Source organism: Peromyscus leucopus, chromosome 2, assembly GCF_004664715.2.
Source record: "Peromyscus leucopus breed LL Stock chromosome 2, UCI_PerLeu_2.1, whole genome shotgun sequence".
Lineage (NCBI taxonomy): Eukaryota > Metazoa > Chordata > Mammalia > Rodentia > Cricetidae > Peromyscus > Peromyscus leucopus.
Window position 1 is genome coordinate 71827454 of NC_051064.1, and position 21274 is coordinate 71848727.

Here is a 21274-nt window from a genome sequence, read left to right on the forward strand (position 1 = left end):
AAGTTTCTTTGTCCCTAACCATTCACAGTAGCCAGCTTCCCTCAGAGCAGAGGTTTGCATACTGCATATTGTTTTATAGCTTTGTTTTACAGCTTCTTTGGGTTGGCAAAGTTTGGAGCACCAATTATGTTCCAGATTCCAGGCGGCTGTGGGGTCACAGAGGTAAATGGACAGTGGCAGCACGATGATGTGTGGACAAGGGTGGGTGTGAGTGGAGCAGCTACATCAGGTGAGCATTGAAGGACAAGGGTGTGTTCAACATCAGCCATGGGGAAGAAGGAAGTCTGGGCAGACGCGACGTAGGTCTTACAGTGGCCAAGCTTGCCCAAGCTGGGGGCAGGGAGGCTGGGAGTGTCTCAGGGCAGAAGATGAAGTGGGGAGACTAAGGAGGATCTGCTCAGAAGGAGGAAGGGCTGTGGACTCCATCACCATTCCTATGTGCAGAGGACAAGAGTCAGGTACTGAGTTCAGCGGCCTCTGTACCACTTTCCAGCTTAGTCAACCTTCTTTTCAGTGTAGATAACAACACATCTCCCTTCCCATAGCACAATGGCTCTCAGCCAGGATACAGCGTGGGTGAGCAAAGATGCGAAATATCACTGGTCGCCAAATCCCTCAGTAATGGAGATAAATATCTAAAAGTGTCGACCTCACTAAGTAGACGAGATACCTAACACTTAAATTCAGTACTTTAAAAAGTCTCTAAGGCAAAAACAGAAAAAAAAAAAAGCACCCTGAACAAAATACCAAAAAAATGTAAATAAAGACAGGATGTGCCTGGCACAGAGTATGCAGCTCAGAAACACATGAGGGCAGTGATTGGACAGGGAGTAAGTACTTTACCTCCGAAGCTGTGAACTTCGGAAAACTCGAGGAAGCCCCGAGGCCCTTTCTCTGCAAGAAGGCACAATCTGTGCACAGCCTCCTCGGGGTGCTCTTGCAAACGAAGGTGAAGCACTCCAAATGGACACGGGGGTGCGCGGGCCCCCGGCAGCCGTGGGTGCTCTGCCCCCTGCAGGATGCCGCGCACAGTTCGGTGGCACCCTCCCCCACTCCGACTTGGGACTTTTCCGAAAGTTTGCTGAAACCAGACACCTTGCTTGACCGTGCCCGCGTGCAGCCGCGGTTTAAAAGGCTGCCTTCAGCGCCCCTTCCCCGCCCCCAGCGGAGACTTCAAAAGGGCCGGCGCCCGCCGCGGCCCCGGCACCTATGAGCCACCCCCTGCACCCGGAGCTCGCGCCGGAGCCTGAGCACGCGGAGTGGCCACGGCTGCAGCGCAGGGGGACCGGGCCGGTGGCGCAGGCCCGCGCTCCCATGCTCCTCCCGGCGCCGCTGCGCCCCGAGCTCCTTTAGGGAAGGGGACTGCACCCCCGCCCCCGTGCCCGGGGCTGCGGGGACCCATGACCACAGATGCCGTTAGGCACCCGAAGAACCGACCGGCCAGCGTCGAACTTAGGGACTCAGTAAGTGTCCGGGGACTCCTGGAGCGCTCAGCATTCAGAGTGCGCAAAGGTGCATGCGTGTGCCAGGGTGGGCACAACTTCTGTGTGCACGCCCGTAGTTGCCATTCGCAGAGGGTTGTGTGCTAGGGGGAGTGTGCATTCAGGGATGTGCATGGACCGTGCATATGGGAGTGTGTGCCCTATGCATGTGCATTTGTGCAGTGTGAGTACTCGCGTGGCTGCCTCTGCGAGCGTAGCGTCTGAGCCTGCGCGGAATCCGGACATCCGAGGGTGTTTCTCTGGAGCTCAGATAAGTGCGTGGCTGTGTCTGCCTGTGAATGAGTGTGAGTGTTTGGAGTGTGCCTGTGGGAGGGAGTGTGTGCGCGCGTTCACCAGTCAGTATGAATCGCTTTATAAAGGCTAGAAGTTAGAGGGAATTAAGTCTCAGGGCTGAGCTGTGGTTTTGAGTTGGAGAATCTGCCTGGGTGTCCAGAGTGTGCGCGTGGAATCCCGGGGATTCTTTGGTTGGCTGTAGTGGTGAAGGTGCAGGAAGGCTGAAGACATTCAACGCGCTCACCTGCAGCGTTCTTCCAGAAGCTCTGAATCTAGGGTGCAACTTTTCTGCTAATAGTTGGGAGCTAAGACAGACGGCGGTTGTCGTGGAAGTGTAGATGCCAAGTCAAGGTCCCAGCTGTGTTCCTGGAACTCTGGGATCCTTCCTTTCAGGAATAGAAATTGTCCCCTTGGTCACCAACCCTACGGCAGCGAGGACCCTTAGTGTCATAAATCATAAGTTCCTAACCTCAGTTGTGATGTATCTCTGAGCAACCCGGAGCAGCCCCCTTTCCACGTGTCTGTTTTGAGATCTTCACTAGGAGGAGGGGCGAGGATGTCCCCCTCTCGGATGGGTGGATGGTCGCGCGAGGCGACCGAGGCTGCATCCCTTGCTGCGTCCGGCAGGGGGCAGCAGGTGGCAGCAGAGGGCGGCCCGGCGCGGGGAGGAGAAGAAGGTGGAGAGCTGCGGCGGGCCGAGACTTTAAATCGCCTTCATTTCCCCCAAATCCTTCCTTTTCCTCTCCTCCCCCAGGCCGGCGGGGAGGCAGCTTCCACCGCCCTCCGCGCGCGCTCGCCCGGCCTTGCTTTGCCTCCAGGGACCGCTAGCGGCCCACCTCCAAAAGTTTGATCATCTCTCTCTCTATCTCTCTCTCTGCCTTTTCTTGCTTCTTCCTTTTTGGTGGAAGCAGAAAAAGAGAGGCAGGGGCGAGCGCGGCTGCCGGACTCCTGGGACCATGGGCCTGGCGCGGGCGCCCGCGGGGCTGAGGCCGTGCCGTTCGCCTGCTCCGGCGCCCCTGGGCGCAGGGCTGCGCTGGGGGTGCGCGGGCAGCGCGCTCTGAGCCGGCCTGGCGCGGCGCGGCGGGGGGCTGGCGGCCCCATGGGGCGCGCCCACACTTGCCCCCCGGGCTCGGGAGTATGAAGTAGGGGCCTGCCATGGGCACGGGATCGGCGCGGGGGGCCCGAGGCACAGCGGCGGCAGGACACGGGGGGTGAGTACGAGCCCATGGTTGCCCCTGACCCAGCTTCCTGCGCCTCGGATGTGCACGGGAGGCTGGGGTTCCCCGCCACGCCAGACGCTTGCAGAGGAACGTCAGCTTCCTGTAGATTCCTGCGCCCCCGCTAGGCGGGACGCCAAGGGTTAACAGGGGCTGCGCCCCCAGGCCAGGCTGCGCCTTGCTATTGGGGCGAGGGCCCGCAGAGGAGGGTCGTTGCAGAGCCAGACGGGCGATCCTGAAGAGCGGACCAGTGGCGGCACTCAGAGTGGCGGGCTGGGACAGGGTTAGGGGCAGGAGGAGGGAGTCTCGGTGTCTGCAGGTCTCAAGCTTGCACGCCTCGGCTTCCACTGTCCTGTGAGTCAAGTTTGTAGGTCTCCAGGTCCCGGCGTTTGCTCCCGGTTCAGTCTCTGTGGTTCTGCACGTCCCTGCTTTCCTAACCTCTCTGCTTATGAATGTGTCTGCCTGGGTCTGAGTGCCTCAGACTTTCCCAGCTTCTCCCGGGAAGCCTGCAGTTCCTGTCCCTCTCCCGAGTAAGCGAGGAGTGAGAGCCAGCTTGTGGGAGCGGAAAGGCCCTGGGAGATCACCAAGTCCAACCTCCTTGTACAGATCAGGGAACCGCGGCCAGAGTGGGGCCGGGAATCTCCAGGGCGGGGCCGCACACAGCTGGCACCCCGCGGCTGGGATTCCCAGCTTGTGCAGAAGTTGTAAGAGAGAGCGAGGGATCCAGTCACTGAGTGTGGGTGTGTGTGGGAGAACGCGGTCCAGAGGGGCCCTGTGGACTGCAGCTCAGGCACAGGGCTTGTCCTTCCATCCTGCGGGACTCTAGGGCTCCCGGGAGAGCCTGGCTGGGGTTGTAGCACCGCCCACCCGTTCAAGAAACACCCCTCTGAGCTGGAGCCCGGGTGATTAAGGCCCCCCCTTCTTTTCCATGTCTTGGAAAAAGCTGGCTGTTTGAGATTCCCCCACTCCCCCACCACACACATTCGTATACACAGGGCACCAGTGAGTGCACTGGTGACTCATTTTCTCCGGGAGACCCTGTGCCAGGGCAGATGCCAGCGGTTGGGCCAGGGAGCACCCCACAATGAGGCCGAAGCTTTAGGCAGGCCAACAGTCGAAATGCTTCCCTGCCTTCCTGGCCATACGTCCTCAAGCTTCTAGCCACCTTGGCTTCAGCAAACCCTCCAGCTGTGCGTCCCCACCCCACCCCTCATTCCCCCGAGCGCGGCTCCTTCTTCCCCTCCTTGCTTCTGCACGGAGAAGTCCTCTCTCCTGTTTATCCATGCCACTCTTCAGTAGACAGTGGCCTCTGGGACCTTCGTTGAAGGAGCCCATCCTCAATGCTTTCTCTTGTCTCTTCTTGCATCCCAACACACTCCCCTGATACCTTGTTGGTAGTTTCTTCCTCTGATCTCAGTGCTCAGGGACCTTCTAGGTGTCCCCCATGGCCCGGCCTGGTCTGGCATGCAGAGGATCCAGTTCACTGGCAGTCATGAATGGGCAAGGAAGCCATCCTGGGCTCACTTCAGTGGAAAGCAGGCTTTGGGGCGGAGTGTAGGAACCTAGCAACAGGCAGTATGAGTTCAAGTCCTATACTCTACGCTATGTGCGTGGCCAGGCCTCCCACCTCTGAGCTGCTCATTCTCACATCCACCAGGTGAGCATCAACCCTCCCAGCGGCAAGGTTTTGTGAGAGTTAAAGAAGCCTGCTAGGCAAGGGCTCTGACCATGGGCTAGTGCATAATAAGTGTTCAGTAAAGCACAGCTGTTATTTGTATCTGTTGTACTCACCACTTTGTGAATGGGTGTGTGAGTCAATGGGCAAGTTCTGGGCTATATCCTGTCCAGACGGATGACCTGTGTGTGTGTGTGTGTGTGTGTGTGTGTGTGTGTGTTCCCATGGAGGTGGAAGGTGTGGAGAAGGACATTGGGTGTGGCTGTCTTGGGCACATAGGGTCTGGTGAGGCCACAGAGGCAGGTGGGGGTAGGGACAGACTCACGTCCTTCCCAGCCAGCCCTGGTGCCGCTCAGTCCGTGGTAGAGCAGCTGGGTGCCGCATCCACAGGGCTGCCTGCCTCAGGGGTTCCTATGCCCTCTGGGCGTGAGGACCTTGGGGCTCTCTGCATGTTGAAGCTGGGATGGACTTCTGAATCTTCAGTGTTTCCGGGAAACAGGTATGGAGGGAAAGCCATCCAAACAGAAGGCAGCTTCTGGCCAAGTCTCTGAACAGGAACAGCCATGTGTGGCGAGCTAGTGACTGGCTTCCTGCAGGGGGCAAGAACCCCCCGCTACTCCCTGGAGGGTGGCATGTTCAGGCTGTGTCTCCAAAGTGCTATCCTTTGTGGCCCATATCTTGGGGTGCCTGCTGCCCTCTCTGGGGGTGGTCCTCATGCATCGATCTTCCATATACCACGGAGCCCCTCCATGTCCGAGCCCTCCATGCCCAAGGTCTGTGAAGTTGTCATGAAAACAGGAGTCAGGGAGAACAAAGCCGTGAGCCAGTGCAGTCACTAGTGTTATTAACAGTAGCCTAAACAGCACTGGAACAGTAGTCACACTGCCGGGCCGCCTCCCTTCCGCAGCCAACTTTCCAGGCTGGAGCTTACTCACAGAGATGGCTCCGGGGCTCCCGGCTGCATCTCTGTTCCTGCTGAGAAAGCTGGAACTCCGGTCCCCAGTAAGTAGCAAGTCTAAAAGATTCTACCTTCTCCTCTAGGGAAAACAAACCAAATGTAGGTCTGTTGGTGGGAGAGTTGACTGGCTGTGGGCGAATCCCCCCTTTCTGGGCTCTCGTGGCCCATCTCTTCCAGAGGATGGTTAGGGATAGAATCTGGTCCCTAGGGCTCTTCAAGACCCTTCTCTCACCGAGATGTGATGAGTACTGGGACGTTGGGCACAAAAGCCCAACCCCAGAAGGCCAACTGCGTTTGTACCAATCTTCTGCGGCTTGGCCTTAGGCAGCTGAATGGTACCAGGAGCCTCGGCTCCACCTCCGGTACCGTCCTTCTGACCGTTGAGAACTTGATGAAGTGTCCTCTGGTCTACCCTCGAGGGTGCCCTACAGCCGGAAATGACCTAGGTGGACACATGTGGCTCTTGTGCCTTCTCTGCATCACCTGTTGTCCCTCTGCCATCTGGAAAACATCCAAGACAGGTGCAGGTGATACAGCATTGGCAGACTCAAGGAGAGAAGAGAAGTGCCAGGGGTCAGGTGCTCAGTTTCTTGTCTGCAGGACTTCTGGGAGCTTTTTGGATACAGGCATGCTGAGGAAGCCATCTAAGCTTGGATGCAGGCTTGGCTCTTCCCGGGCTGCCTGGCCACTGTTTTCCTAGAGTGCCTTTCTGAATGACAATATATTTTGGGATCCGTACAAGGTGCCTTTGAAGGCACTCACCCCGACTTCTGTCAAATAAAACTTAATGGCCTGACCCCAGTTCCCAGGGCCACCGGGGCTGCCTGTGGCTTTTGAAAGCCAGCCATGGCCGGAGGACTCCCTATCCTTTGCAGAAGGCAAACCCAGTGTAGCTGGGCACTCTGACTGCTGGTTGGTAGTCAGCCACAGTGAGCAAGACACAAGACATTTGGCCCCAGGAAAGAGGAGAGCTCCTAGCAATGTGAGCAGACTGGGAAGGGCAAGGGGAGGGGGTGGGGTGGGACCTGGAAGAAGGTAGAGCCGCGGAGGGAAGCTTTGGGAAGATACTTTCGAGTCCAGAGTCCTCCTACACCATGTGGTCTGCATTCACCGTGCAGGCCTGTGTGGCACCTTTCCTGTCCCCCTGTGCACAGGCCTGCCGGAGAAGGTGTCAAAGCCTAATGTCAGCATCCCAGAGCCCTTGCACCCAGTCAGCCTCAGGCTGCAAGTAACCGAAGACTACATCCAACCCAATTTTAACAAGGGGTCAGTGGTCATTCCCCTTTGAAGAACCTCAAGGAAGATTAGTGTAGGGGTGGTGACACTAACACCCGTGATTGTTCCCTCTCTGCCATCCTCGTGTGTCCACAGGACTTCTTACCTCTCACACACCAAGTGGCCGGCAGCATCTCTGAATAGCGTGTCTTCATTCAAAAGCAGGCGGAGGCCGGCAGAAAAATCTTCCTATTCTTTCCACGTAGTGTCTTTCCTAGGGTGGCTGACAGGCACTGGCTATATTTGAATCATACATGCATTTCTAAACCAGTCACTGGCATGGTCTGTATTCACCCAGTGTCCTCTGAACTCCGTGGGTGGGTAAGCCCGGGTGGTGTGTTACACAGTGCCGAAGTCATGCTTGCCACTGAATAAAGTTCCTACTAGATGTGAAAGGAGGGAGACCTGGCAGGGAATGAGCAAGGTGTTGCAGACAGCAGCCCTGGGTTTCCTATATTGCCCTGTTCCCCAGGAGCACACCAGCCTGATTTTACTCTTAGAAGAGGAACCGGGCCAGTCTGCCCCAGCCAGAGCCCGTACCACTCACCAGTCACCCGGCTCAGCTTCCAGCTGCCATCTCAGCCATCTCTGGCCACGTGCCCCAGCCTCCCCTCTGCCCTCCTGGGGATCCGTTGCCCTGAGTGGCTTGGGTGTCCTAGTGGATGCTCCCACAGGAAGGTGAAATAGGATCCTCACCTCTGCCTATCACCACGGTAGCCACTGAGTGCAACTTTAACCATGCCTGGACGCCGCAGTGGGGTGGAGGCAATGGCGAGGGAGGGCTGCCCTGGCTGGGCCAGGTCAGCTCTTTAATGCATGAGCCAATTTAATCTCCACATCTGGCCTGCAAGAGAGGATGTGCCAGTCCACGCTGCAGACTAGAGGAGCTCAGGAAGGCGGAGTGACTCATCTGGAGTCACACAGCCTGGAAATCACAGGGGACCAGGTTTGCTCCTGGGGGGCACCTGGCTCCGTTCTGCCCCCATCCTCCAACCCCCGTTTTCCTCTGTCAGCACAAGTGGGATTAGCTGTTGTCTGAGCCCTGAGAAGGGGTCTTCCCTTCCACCGGCACCTTGAGGACCCTGGTCTTCGGAGCAGACCAGCCTACTTCCATCTGTCTTTCAGCCATGGTGGCTCTGCTATCCATAGCCTGGGGCTCGGGGAAGCTTGTCTTGAACTTCCGGGGCTGTAGTGCCGATGAAGGGCTGAACTCTAAACCTCCCAACATCTAGCACAGGGTTTTAGACCCCGCTGTGAAGAGCAAAGCTGTGCTGGTAGCTTGCTGGACTGCTGGGTTGGAGCCCAAGACCATGCTGGGAGCGAGAGCCAGTCTGCTTGGTCCTTGAAATCTGTGCCTTGCCTCTGGCTTCCAGTATGAGACCAGGGTGGAGGGGAACTGGGCTAGGCCGTCCCTCCTGGCTCCCTAGCCGGATCTGGGTGTGAGGGTGGAAGCTGACGCCCTGTGCATTTGTGTCTGCCTGTCTCTAGGGGGTTTCTCTTCGCCTGGATCTTGGTCTCATTTGCCTGGCATCTGGCCTCCACCCAAGGAGCTCCTGAAGGTAATTCTCTCTTTTCTTTGTCCGGTGGGAGACAAAGGAGGGCGGAAGAGAACTCGAGAACTCGGGTAGCAGACATCCACACCACTAGTTGGAATGCCGAGGCTCAGTTTTCCTATCCAGAGAATGGAGCCAACCATGGACCCAATTCCCTGGGGTCTGTGAGGGTTTGGAAGGGTTACATACAGGACTGTTCTCCTGTTCCCGTGAGTCCGATCTGAGTGCCTCCTTTGCTTCAGTCTGCTGGGTATCTTAAGAGCCACTGCTAGGGAACATGGAGGCTGCAGTGTCTTTGCCCATTCCTGGCATCCCTAGACCCTTGGCTTTTGCTGTCCCTGAAGAGATGTCCAGGCATATATGGGCTAGCCACTCGACTGCCCATAGAAACTCAGACCTTTCCCAAAACTGTGCCAAGTGGACATAACATCTCTAAAATTAACTGCCCTTCCCTCCTCCTTGCCTGCCATGTTCTGGGTAGGCAGCAGACACCTTGAAAATCCCCATACCCTGACTTGGTCACTGGGTAGGAACTGGACCCCTGGGAGGTAAGGGCCATGCCCGGAAGGGACTTTGCTGCCCAGCAACATTTGTTCATGTGTCATATTTTCCGAACTTGTGGAACAGCTGTCCAGAGTCCTGAGTCAGGCAGGGGGCGGGAGCGACTGGAGCTGTACTGAGCCAGGTTTATGTAATAAAGGCATCTTGCTGGAGCCAGCTGGCAGGCCTGTGCACCCTGGCTCAGGCTCTCAGTTCATTCCTTGTCCCCTGTCTCTTCCTCCCGGTGGGATTCAGGATGGGGCTCTGCTTTGCCTCTGGACCCATCCGAGTAGTTTCAGAGCAGTGTGGGATGGGATGGGGGCTGAGTACAGAGACTCTGAGCTTGGGTCCCTAGGTTCCAGCCCCAGCTGTGAGCTGCACAGCACCCTGAGTAAGTTACCATATCGTAAGCCTCATCTGCTGGCACACGTCTGCCATGCCATCCTGGCACTTGAGGAAGAGACAGGAAGCTTCCAAGTTCCAGGCTTATCTGAGCCATGTGGTGAGACCTTGTCTCATTAAAAAAAAAAAAAAAAGAAAAAGAAGATTATTAGATGCAATGCATGTATGTAGCACAGCTCATCAAGTTCCCACCTCCAAGATGGTTAGAGAAATGGATGCACGTGCATGGTAAGCATATTCAATCTGTTCTTGTCGGCTGTGACTTGGTTCATCTGAAAGGTCTGGGAAGCGCCACCTTCTATGGCGGCCAGCAACTTCAGGAGCCCCGTTTGTGCTTTCGTGGCTTCCGAGTTTCCGCAGAGACTGGCCGTCATCAGGTTCAAAGCCATCTGAGGGGGCCAAGGAAGCAGTCCGCTGTGATACCTGTCCTGGCCAGCTCAGCTGTGTCTCTCCTAGGGTTGGCCACCTGGCTGAAGGCCTGGCATGTAGAGAAGGATGTAGCGGTGTGCCAAGAGCAGGCCTGAGGAGTACCCCACCACCGTGTGCAGGTGGCTTCCTTCCCCAGCTAAGTGGCTCCTTCCACTTGAAGTTGTTCATCGTGAATAGTATTTCATGATAAGACCATCTCCGTGACTAGAACAAGGAAGATGTGCTAAGAAAATCACAAGCGGTGTTTTGTTTTAGCTTAGAGCTAGGGACTGGCTGGTGTGAGAAAGGAGAGGAAGGAGGGGGCTATGAGTGACGCAGCAGTCCCTTGGGTTCTACAGAAGAGCTTCGTCTAAGCCATCATGAAGCTGTGGCACAGCACCCTGGGGTGCAGAGTCCTTAGAACGCTGGGAGCCTGTTGTGCTGTCTGAAGGTCCGAGGACCAGGAAGAGTCTCTGGCAGGGCTTGGTGAGGATGAGCATGTAGGTGCTCCTCATTGCCCCATCCTTGGTCTATCCATCGCTGCACATCTGTGCATACATCTGTGTCTTTCTCTCCACACCCATCTCTGCACATCTGTGCATACATCTGTGGCTTTCTCTCCACACCCATCTCTGCACATCTGTGCATACATCTGTGTCTTTCTCTCCACACCCATCTCTGTGCATCTGTCTTTCTATCCACCTGTTTTCCTGTCGGTCCATTCATCCACCCACCCGTCCATCCGTCTGCTCATGGTTGTCAGCTGAGGACCAGTTAGATGTCATGTGCTGGATTCAGGCTCCAGCGTGGCCTGTGGTCGTGCGCTGGGAACTATTAGAGTCTGAGACCCTGACCCAGACCTCAGCCCAGATGGAAGCTTTAGAGATAGCTGGAAGTTCTGGAGGCACTTGATGGCCCTCTGCAGAGATCGAGGTCAGGAGCCAGCCCACCTTTGTAGATGCTGGCAGTTCAGATAGCTGAAGTGATCAGATTACCCAGAGAAGTGGGTCAGGATGCCTTCCTTTCCGTGAAGACTGGGCTACATGGGGAGAACTTGTCTCAAAAGCCAGAAGATCGTTCGATCTAATGCATGCATACAGTGTGGATCATTGAGTTCCCGCCTTAAAGATGGTTAAGAGAACCAGGTTACATGCATGGAGAGCATATTTGCACTGTTCTGTCCAAAAAAAACCCCTCCCTTTGCTCTGGGAAGCTCCGCCAGCGTAGTTACTAAGGATGGGAACTGACTAGACACGGACGGATGTCTGTATGCTTGGCTGCAGAATGGAGATTGCATGGGTACGTGGGTTACTTCCTCTGTGCCCTTCAAAGCTACTTGGGAGGAGGGCTCAGTGGAGTTTAAGCTACCTCTGAGAGCAGAGCCCAGCTCCCCAGCCTGCTCCAGTCAGAGATCTGGGGTGGGAAGGTGTGCCTCTGATGAGGTGGTGAGACCTGCCAGGCTCCCTGGACTTCCTGACTGAGTTCCAGTGGCATTTCACTAAGGAGATTACTTCCTAGAAGCAGAGGAAAAGGGCATCTCTGGCTCTTCGGTGTTTGGTGGACATCATTGCTTTTGGTGGCAGCAGTTGTCATTTGAAAGTACATATTGCTAGTTCCTTTGCCACAGAGGCGTTTGCCCATTTAATCATCGCAACGTCCTTTTGCAATGGGTCCTATGATACGACAGATGGGAAGACTGAGGCTCTAGAGCCACAGGGTTAGGAAGTAGTAGAGCTGGGGGTGTGGATCCAGGAAGGACCCAGGAAGGCAGACAGGAGCATGCAACCCAACCCTGGGATGTAAGGTTGCAATGTGACACCTCAGCTTGGGGTAGGTCCCTGTGCAGGGAAATGAGCAGATTCCCAGGTGGCTGCTTGTGGCCGGAGCTGGAACAAGCTCTCACCGTCTTATCTTATCTTATCCCTCTCAGATGTGGATGTCCTCCAGCGGCTGGGCCTCAGCTGGACGAAGGCCGGGGGTGGCCGGAGCCCCGCACCCCCCGGTGTTATCCCTTTCCCATCCGGCTTCATCTTCACGCAGCGGGCCAGATTGCAGGCCCCCACGGCCACAATCCTTCCCACCGCCCTGGGCCGGGAGTTGGCGCTGGTGTTAAGCCTCTGTTCGCACCGCGTGAACCATGCCTTCCTCTTCGCCATCCGCAGCAGGAAGCACAGGCTGCAGCTGGGCCTGCAGTTCCTTCCCGGCAGGACACTCGTCCACCTGGGGCCCCGGCAGTCTGTGACCTTCGACCTGGATGTGCATGATGGGCGCTGGCACCACCTGGCCCTAGAGCTGCGTGGCCGCACGGTCACGTTGGTGACCGCCTGTGGGCAGCACAGGGTACCTGTCCCATTGCCTTCCCGTAGGGACTCCACGCTCGACCCCCAGGGCTCCTTTCTCTTGGGGAAGATGAACCCTCGTGCTGTCCAGTTCGAAGGTGCACTCTGTCAGTTCAGCATCCATCCCGTGGCGCAGGTCGCTCATAATTACTGTGCCCACCTGAGGGAGCGGTGTCGACAGGTGGACACATATGGTCCCCAGGAGGGAGCCCTCTTCCCCTGGGACTCGGGCCCAGCTTTTGCTTTGCATCCTGAACCAGCCTTGCTTGGCCTGGGAAACCTGACCAGGGCCCCAGCAACCCTGGGGACCAGGCCTGTAGGCAGGGGACCCATGGTGACTATGGCCCCTGCCATGCCCACCAAGCCCCTGAGGATTGTCTCCCCAGATGTCCCCCAACACAGCTCTGCCCAGACCCACTGGTACCTGCCAAGCAGTCAGCCAGGAAGACTCCTTCCGCGTCGCCTTCAGCCTCTTTGGCTGGCTCCACCAGGATTTTTCATCCAGCTGCTGCCCAACCACTACAGATCACAGCCACTAGTCCCACCACACGTCCGCCCACCGTACGACCCCCCACCAAACCTTCCGCTTCTGCCCTTTCAGTCACCCCTGTGAGAAGCCCCCATTCAACCCAGAAAACAGCCGCCCCTTCATTCACAAAGCCTGTTCTACCCACCCAGAAGCCGGTGAACCGCTCCTCCCACCTAGCACCTTCCAGAGCCTCTAGTCCCACAGTCAGGCCTGTCCAGAAGACCCTCGTGACACCCCGACCTCTAGCACCCAGCCCCCGGCCCCTGCACCCCACTGCTGGCTTATCGAAGAAACCCACTATTCCCACAGTAGCAGAGGCTAAATCCAAGACGACCAGTCGGGCCAGCAAGCCACTCTTGGCTCGCACCAGTGCCCCTAGAACTCTTCAGCAAACTGTTGTGTCCTCGTCCCCTGTTCCCTACCTGGGCTCTACGAGAGCCTCTCGGACACTGGCTACGGCCCCCCTCCGCTGGGCACTGGAAATCCTAGAATGGCTCCTCCCACGCGTGACTCTGCTCCAGCTCCTGCTGGAAGCAAGAAATTCACAGGACTGGAAGCCTCCAAGAAAACCAGACGCAAGAGCAGCCCCCGGAAGCCCATGCCGCCCAGCCCTGAGAAGACAGCAAGGGACACCCCACCGAGAGACCTGACCACCCAGTCCAGCCAGCTGTCCTCCCCAGCCCTGGTCCTTGCCCCAGCTCACCTCCTGTCCTCCAGCCCCCGGCCCACCAGCAACAGCTTCCCATTCTTCCACCTGCCTGGCCCCACGCCTTTCCCGATGCTGATGGGACCTCCAGGCTCCAAGGGAGACTGTGGCTTGCCGGTAAGACTGGGTAGGCTCTCCATGCCGCTTGGCGCAGAAGTGGGTGGCTGGGGGGCAGTTCGGTTCAAGAGCACACCCCCTGGTAAGGATGAGGGAGGAAAGAGCTACCCGGGGGGAAGAGCTACCCCAACTCCTTGGCCTTACTGTCTCAGTGGCCACATGTCCTAGGGCAGAGTTGTGAGCCGTTGGGGCAGACTTGGTAGGAGTCCCTGAGTTGTAGCTAGCTCAGGTCCCTGGTAATTCGCCGCTAACCCAGTGTCAAGGGTCTGTGGCTTCAGGAACGCCGTAGTTGATGGACCTGGGTCACCGCAGTGAGCTGACGAACAGCTCCCCATGTGGCCCTGCTGGCCTGTGCGCCCGTCTGGGAGCTGTGGACAGAGGCCACGGATGAGTAGCTTGGATGTATTTGGCTTGGCACGTGCAGCCTTCTTTTCATGCAGGCTAGTAGTGACTGACATTGAAAAAGTGGGGTGGTTCATAGGAAAGTCTAGTCCACTCAGTTCTCTTGGAGGGTAGGAGGCATGGTGACTCTCGGGTGGCCTCTTCTCACCATGATCCCACTTCTCCTTGGAGCGCCCTAGCTGGCCTCCCCGTTGGCATGTGTCACCTGCCTGGCTGGCACCCATGCTTGACTGTCTACCCCTGGTTGAGGAGTGGAAGATGAGGAAAGACCTTGTGGAACAAGGAAGAGACAAAGAAAAAGCATTCCATGTGCAGAGGCTGGCCTGGGACTGTGTCCAGGGCCAACGACCTTCCCTGGCTCAAGGCCAGTCCATCCAGGCAGGGATAGCAGGGTGGGGGTTCTAGAAGGCTCAAGCCCCTGCTCTGACCTTGGCAATGGCCACGGTACAGTGGTTGCCCCCTCCTCAGAGCCAGGTGGCCTACTGGGCTTTGGGTTTCAGGGTCAGGCACCCTGCAATGTGCAGACAGTGGCAGACGCTGGGACTTCCTGGGTCTTGCAAACACACTTAATGAGTTTTAATAATCATTAGGAATAATATTTACCCAGCCCGTCTCCAAGGGGACAGAGTCTGCTCATTATAACCATATTTCAAAGCTTATGGAAATAGTGTACATTACTCCACAGTTAGGTCAGCTCTCGGCTCAGTTTTCCCGTTGTTCTCAAACTGGCAGTCTGGAGTTGGGGATCAAGGGATCTGGAGGAGAAGACACGGAACCTCTGCATCCAGCCTGACCCTGGCCCAGGTGCTTTTGGCTCTAGACAGCTCAGCTTCCCGAGCTGTGCACTCTAGGCCCGTGGAGCATAGGCTTGAGGAGGTGAACTGTCCTCCCGTGACGGGGAGTCCTGACTCTGGCTGTGTGGTGCACCACATCGGAATGAAGGAGGCGAACCACCCTCTCCAGGCCAGGAGTGGAGAGAGGACAGGGCCATGTTCGGGTGTGTGGGCGTTTAGCAAGTAGCCTGCCTTTTGGGCCTTTGGAATGTGTAAACTATGTCCCTTTTCCCTGGGGCCTGGGGCTGTGGTTCACAGTCTGCCAATCTCATCCTTGAGTTTTCTCATTATCAGAGGAGGTCCTGGAGTCAGCGCATGCTCAGCTGGTGGATGCTCAGGAATTCTTTAGTTGAAGGCTCCTCTTTGGGCAGGTGACGTGCTAGGAGACTGCCCAGAGAAAGCCAGCGCTTGCCCAGGTTTGCACAGCACATAGGAGGCCGAGTTGAGACAGGACTCTGGACTCGAGACTCTGAGATCAGAACATTCTATCCCTTTACTCCCCAGCTAAGGGTCCACTCAGAGGCTCTGGATTCAGGGTTGAAGGGGGAGGCTTCAGAGACAAGTCAGGCCTTGCCCTTGTCCCCAGCAGAAGGGCTACAGAATCTTACGCTTATCTTTAAGATGGCGGGCCAGGTTTCTGGGTGTGTATCTAGTGCCCGGGGGTTAGGCCCCGTGAGACAGGGTGTGTGATCATCTTCTGCCACAGGTGAGCAAACAGGTGGGTGGGCAAAGAGCTTGGAGCGAGGATACCGGCATGTTCCTGCAGGGGCTAGGGATGAGAGGGACATCAGTCTGCATGGCGCCATCCTGCCTCACTCTCTATTCTGTCCCCGGCCTCCACCCACTCACTCCCCAGCTTGGAACTCTCCGCTAGGAACCAAGATGCTACTAGATTCTTTGCCCACCATGTGGCAGGTGGCACACGGCCACTTCTCTTCCCTAGGTATGGAAATGGAGGTAGTGGGGACATGGACACACACCTTACCCTCACCTGTCTCCCGGATCTGAGCATAACGAGGGAGGTCGTACTCCCTGGGTTTGGGGATGCGTGGATCTGGGTTCAAATCATGCTTCTGCTCCATACTTCCTCTGAACTGGTTCTGTAGCATGGGGTGGTGGCTTCCACCTCTCAAGTAGAGGATGCCCAGGAATCTGTCACCATAAAGAAGCATGTGGGACTGTCTCCTTGAGTACCAGAGACTTTAGGGAATTCTCTTACTCCTTTCTCGGGGTTGGAGTCCCTTCTAGAATGGGCATTGGAGAGCAATGTCTGGAGGGGGGCCATGATGGACATGTGTCGTGGTTCTCAGGTGAGGAGATGAGGTTGCCTGTAGAAGTTGAGGCAGAGTTGTCTAAGCTGAGGCCAGGGTTCACGGAACGGCATGGAACCACATGCCTAGGAGGCTGCTGCTCTGATAATGCTCGGACTTCTGTGTCCTTGGAGAGACCAGGCCAAAACAGGAGCTGCAGCATTCAGTGAAGATCTCTGACATAAATATGAATGAATTTGAGCCTTGAAAAGACCAGATTGTCCTGATTGCCAGGCCAGGATCCTTGAGGTCAAACACAACTCCCCTGTGGAAGACATGACAAGATTGTGTGGCGTTAAGAAGCACGCTCATCGTGTAATCTGAAAAACCTGGGTATTTTTGTTCCTAGTCCAAGTGGTGATAAAATTCCTAGATGCTTTGTGCTGTGTGACTGCTGGCAGGGCACTCAACCTCTCTGAGCCTTAGTTTCTGTGAACTGGAGATGCAGTAAGACTTAACTCTCCAGGGTTGTGTAATTTGGGGAGGAACTTTTTGAAGGTCTGGGAAGCACAGGAGAAACCAGCAGAGTTCTGCAGCCATGGCTCTTCCTTGTCATGCCCAGATGACCTCCAGGTAGAAGGGACAGGAAAGGAGTTACCAGCATTCAGCCCGAACTGAATCCCTGACCCAGGCCTTTATGGCACAGTAGTGAGTTAACGGCAGGGAAGCGGCCCCTTTTCCTGCGGGCAGCCCCTTTGCAGTGTGAAAGATACCTGCACCCCCAGAAGGAGGGGAGCCAAGGAGTTAGGGGTGCAGCCTTTGGAAGGTGGCTCTCGGGGAGCAGAGGGGATCTGCCCGGAGTGCACACATGATCTCAGAAAATGGCTTATGACCTTCCCATTTTGCAGCTGGACACGCTGAGACTCGGGGCATGGGGAGGTGTGGTCACTCAGGACCACACAGCTGGCTTCCCATGGAGAAGTTATGTCCCATCACAGAGGATGGGTGCTCTGCAGACACCATGGTCTCATCAAGGGGACAGGCACAGAACAGGAGCCCAGGGACCAGGAGGTCATGGTTGGGGGGACCCAACAGAGAGCCGCACCTTCAGGCCTGGATGAAGTTCCCTCAGAACTCAGGCCTGTAGAATGTCTCCCTGTTTGCTGATTGCCAGGGGTAGATGCCAGCAGGTCTGACTCTTGGTACAGGGCCTCACTGCAGCTGGCACAAGGTGGGGGGGTCTTGTTCAAGAGCAGGATCCCCTTGGACTGGCTCTGGGAGGTCAGGACCCAGAGGAAGCCTGCAGGGCTGATTCATGTTGCCAAGGCTCTGTGTGTGTGTGCATGCACCCTGGCCCAGGCCTCCTGCATTCCCCGGACAGAGACAGGCCTGCGGGGGCCCCTTCCCCTCCCCCACTCGAGCCCTCTCAGAGGCCTCCTTGTTTGCAGTGTGGAGTGGAAAAATCCCACCCCAGCTCATGATTCATTGGGCTCCCCCCGCTCAGGCTATGGGCCTGGAAAGAAACAGCCACGTTTTCCACTGTGCAAAAGCAGGGACTCACTGGGATGGAACAGAGGGGCCAGGGCACCCACCATTACCCTAGCCAACAAAGTGACCACTGAGTATGCCAGGGGCATGCCTGCAGCTGGGCTGGGTGGCTATGGTCCAAGCCTCTGGCTAGTGGGATGGAGGAGGTGGTAGCCATGCGTCAGCTAGGGGCCTGGACTGCTGCGTCAAGAGCCAGGCCATAGTCTGACCTTGCCAAGATGAGCTTTAGACCCCAAGTTGTACTGGGGTATGCTGAACAGATGTGCTAAGTGAGGTCAGATTCTGGCCCAGATGCCCTAGAGCTCCAGAAGAAATGTCAAGAGGTTGCCTCTAGGCTTCTGTAGTTGTAACCTCATCAGGGTCTGTTGGAGTCTTGCCTTGACTTTGTGGCAAATGGTCTTATTACTCTACAACTCAGGAGATGCCAGTACCTGGAAGATTGGGCATGTTCATTTCCCAGGCATAAGGGAGGACTTAGGCCAGGTCACATGCTTGGTTAGAGACAGCTGTCCAGCACTGTCTGTGAAGGAGTTGCCTGAGATGAGAACGCAAGCCCAGTGGCCTGCTTTCTCCAGCCTCTGCTTCCTGCTAGCTGTGTGGCTTTGGACAAGTCACTTTACCTCTCGGAGCCATCTCTGATTTTTTTTTTTTTAAATTCATTGAAAGGGCTCAGGATCCCTCCCTCAGTGCATTTCCCTCCAACTGTGTGTCACCTGCCTGGGAGAATTGAGCCAAGGAGAAGGGCCTACTTGAAAAAGACACTACTCTCCCCAAAACAGTAGCAAGGGTGTGTGTGTAGCTTAAACTCCTGAGTAGGGAAGTCCCAGGGCTTGCCTAGCAGAAATAACAACTCATGCTATTTGAGCATCAACTTTATGCCAGGCACGAGAATTAGCACGTTTCATAGATTATCTGTGGCGACGGGCTATTATTATCCTCGTTGGACAGGCCTAGAAACCCAAGCTTGAAGAGGGAGTGGAAGCTGCTGGCACAAAGCCACCTCTTGGAATAGCAGGGTGGGTACTCCATCGGGGTGAGCCCCTGCCGCATGCCGCACTCTGGAGAAGAGGGAGATGGCCTGGCCTCAGTCCCAAATCTACGTGGGCCGGATGGATAGAAGGGTACTGTTGCCTTGGCTGGAGGCACCCAAAGGCTCGGAGAGGGTTGGGACTTGCCTGAGGCCACGCTGTGTCCCTCCTCCTCTCATAGGACTGTCCAGTGACCGTGGACTAACGGGTCGTATCTAACTGTCTGGATCTGGGCTGTCATTCTCAGGGACAGCAAGCCCTGGAGTGTTCACAGGCCAGCGTGCCAAGCTGAGTGGAGCCTAGCCGGGCTGCCCAGTGTGAGAGCGTGATCTGCTGCCAGCCAGAACGGACTCGGTTTTCAACACCGATTCTAACTCTGGGCAGGGAACCTGGAATCTCGGCGGACGGTTATTTGAAACAAATGAATTCCCAGGCCTCACACTCCTCGAAAGCCTGGCTGCCTTTGAGGGGTTTGGGCTCAGCCTCTGGCATGCATGCTTGCTAATCTCATTCACTTGTTTGGGGTAGAATAGATTTAGTCGCTACCTGCATTTTAAAGGGTTCTAGGATATGCGGTGCTACAATCAGGATGCAAAGTCCGGCCTCTGGCTTAGTCAGTCCAATCCTGCTTTCCTGCAAAGGGAGCCATTATAGGACCCTGCAGGTGCTTCTGGGTCACTTCAGGGCCAGGCCTTTCCCTCGTGGGAAATGAGGAGCCATTGGATATTGTTGAACAAGGATGTGCCCGGGGGTTAGACTGGAGGAGACAGAGAGATGTATGGGGGTTTGTTGCAGGTTTTTGGGAGCTGTGATGATGCTGGACCCCTTGGGGAATAGATGGACATTTCAGTGCAGGCTCTGTGGTGCATAAGGCAGTAGACACACACTGTCTCTTGTCCTCAAGCAATCCTACAAGGACTGTGGCCCTCATACAGGCCAGGTTGTCAGAGTAACAAGTTGGCTACACCCAGCTGTGAGTGGCGGCACGGCCATTTGAACTCAGGCCCAGCTGTTTCAAAGCCTCTGCGTGTGCCCTTTGTGCTACACTGTCCCTCTGTGGGGCAAGGATGCTTGGTGTGACCTTAGCTAAGTCCCTTCTCGGCTCTGACTCTGCAGAGAACTTGGCTGAGCTCTGAGGCTGCCTGCTGTTTTGTGTTATCAGATGTTTGGCTGAGCCCGGGGGATAGGATGACTCATCTTCTGTGTTAGTGCCTTTGAGGAGACTGCCATGTGCAGAGAGAGCCAGGCTTCCAAACATTTATTTCCCCAAGGAAAGGAAAAGGGAAACGGTCAAGGAAGGCTTCCTGGAGGAGATGGCATCCTCACAAGCTAACTGAGTGATAAACTGATAAGCGACGGGCCTTCATAAATTGGGAGAGAACAGGTGTTAGTTATAGAAGGCCTGGAAACTCCGGCAAGCATGAGTTCCCCCAGGCAGAGAACTCAGGGGCCTCCTCTTTATAGCCGTGGAACTTCTGTGCAGGATTGTTGACCGACTGACTGACTGACTGATGGCATTTTCTGCTGTACATCAGCATTGCCTCCCACTCTCTTATTTCCTCTTCAGGGTCCCCCTGGGCTGCCGGGATTACCTGGATCTCCGGGTGCACGAGGTCCTCGGGTAAGTGATGGTGTGTACTGGTTGTCCTTTGGGGTTCTAGATGCATCCCACTGCCCATGGAGCCCCGGCCCGCTGTGATCCGCAGGTCTTTCCCCGACTCTCTCTGGACCCATTTTCCATTTTGTCTTTGGGGTGGACATGGTGTGTGACAACCATGGTATCTTGTACCCTGACTTGTTCCACCCTGTGTGACCCAGGGCAGGGACTCCTGAAGTCCATCTGCAGGAACAGACCTTCCACCTGGAAAACCCCAGCGTGGGAGGAAGAGACTCTGGGGTGCCTCCCAACTTTGCCGGGCCATACTGGCCTGGGGGTCTGACAGAGCAGTTCCGTGACCCTGGAGCAGTGCTGAGTTCCTGGGCTGGGACCAATGGTGCTCATACCCTTGCCCTGGCTGATGGAGCCTTTCTCACGCCAAGGGCCAGGCAAGCACCGGAGGAGGAAACTGCCTGCTGTATATTTTTAGCTCCAAGCCCCGCAGTTGGTTTTGGTTATGCAATTACTTGGGCCCTGTTTCTTTCCAGACCTGGCTGTGTCCTCCTGAGCCCAGGACTCTGGAACGTTCCATCTGATCTGCCTTTCCTCCTGGCTGCAGAGCCTGCTGGGGTGCATGCCCAGAGCTGGGAACTACACAGGTGTCAGGACCTTGCACTTTGACCTAGTGTTCCAGGGCCAGGCAGTCTGACCCCTGTTCCCAAACGTTGCCAGCCTTGCTCAGTGTGCAAAGTCCTCTGTCCGTGGCTCACATGAGATACCACCCCCCTTTTTTGATGACTCTTCCTGTCTGGAGCTCCTCAGCAGTTTGCCTGGCACATCCATGCACCTGGAGCTCTGATTCCCCAAGACGACTTCATTCCTTTATTCCCTTAGGTAAAGTCAGGGGAAAGGCCAGAGCCAGGGCTGAGCCCAGGCAGTTTGATTCTGTAGGCCACTCACCTTCCTGAGTATTGACTGTGCTGAGGTTTCCACCAGCGGGACCTGGCCACAGCAGAGATAGGCTGTGCTTGTCTGTCCCTCTGACATGATGCCCTGCAGAGATGCTGGGGAGCATTTGGGAAGGCTTCCCACGGGGAAGTTGTGTTGACCTAGGCAAGTCTA

At 56.2% G+C, this 21274-nt stretch overlaps 1 protein-coding gene across 1 annotated transcript in view; it reads left to right on the forward strand.

Moving 5' to 3' along the window:
- Positions 1–2831: 2831 nt before the first annotated feature.
- Col27a1 (collagen type XXVII alpha 1 chain) overlaps positions 2832–21274 on the forward strand; it is a 118994-nt gene continuing 100551 nt past the window's right edge. Inside the window, 6 exon segments of the mRNA XM_028892657.2 lie at positions 2832–2986; positions 8389–8459; positions 11734–12552; positions 12555–13130; positions 13133–13494; positions 20123–20176. Of these exon segments, the coding sequence (XP_028748490.1) occupies positions 2931–2986; positions 8389–8459; positions 11734–12552; positions 12555–13130; positions 13133–13494; positions 20123–20176 (1938 nt within the window). The 5' untranslated portion in view covers positions 2832–2930.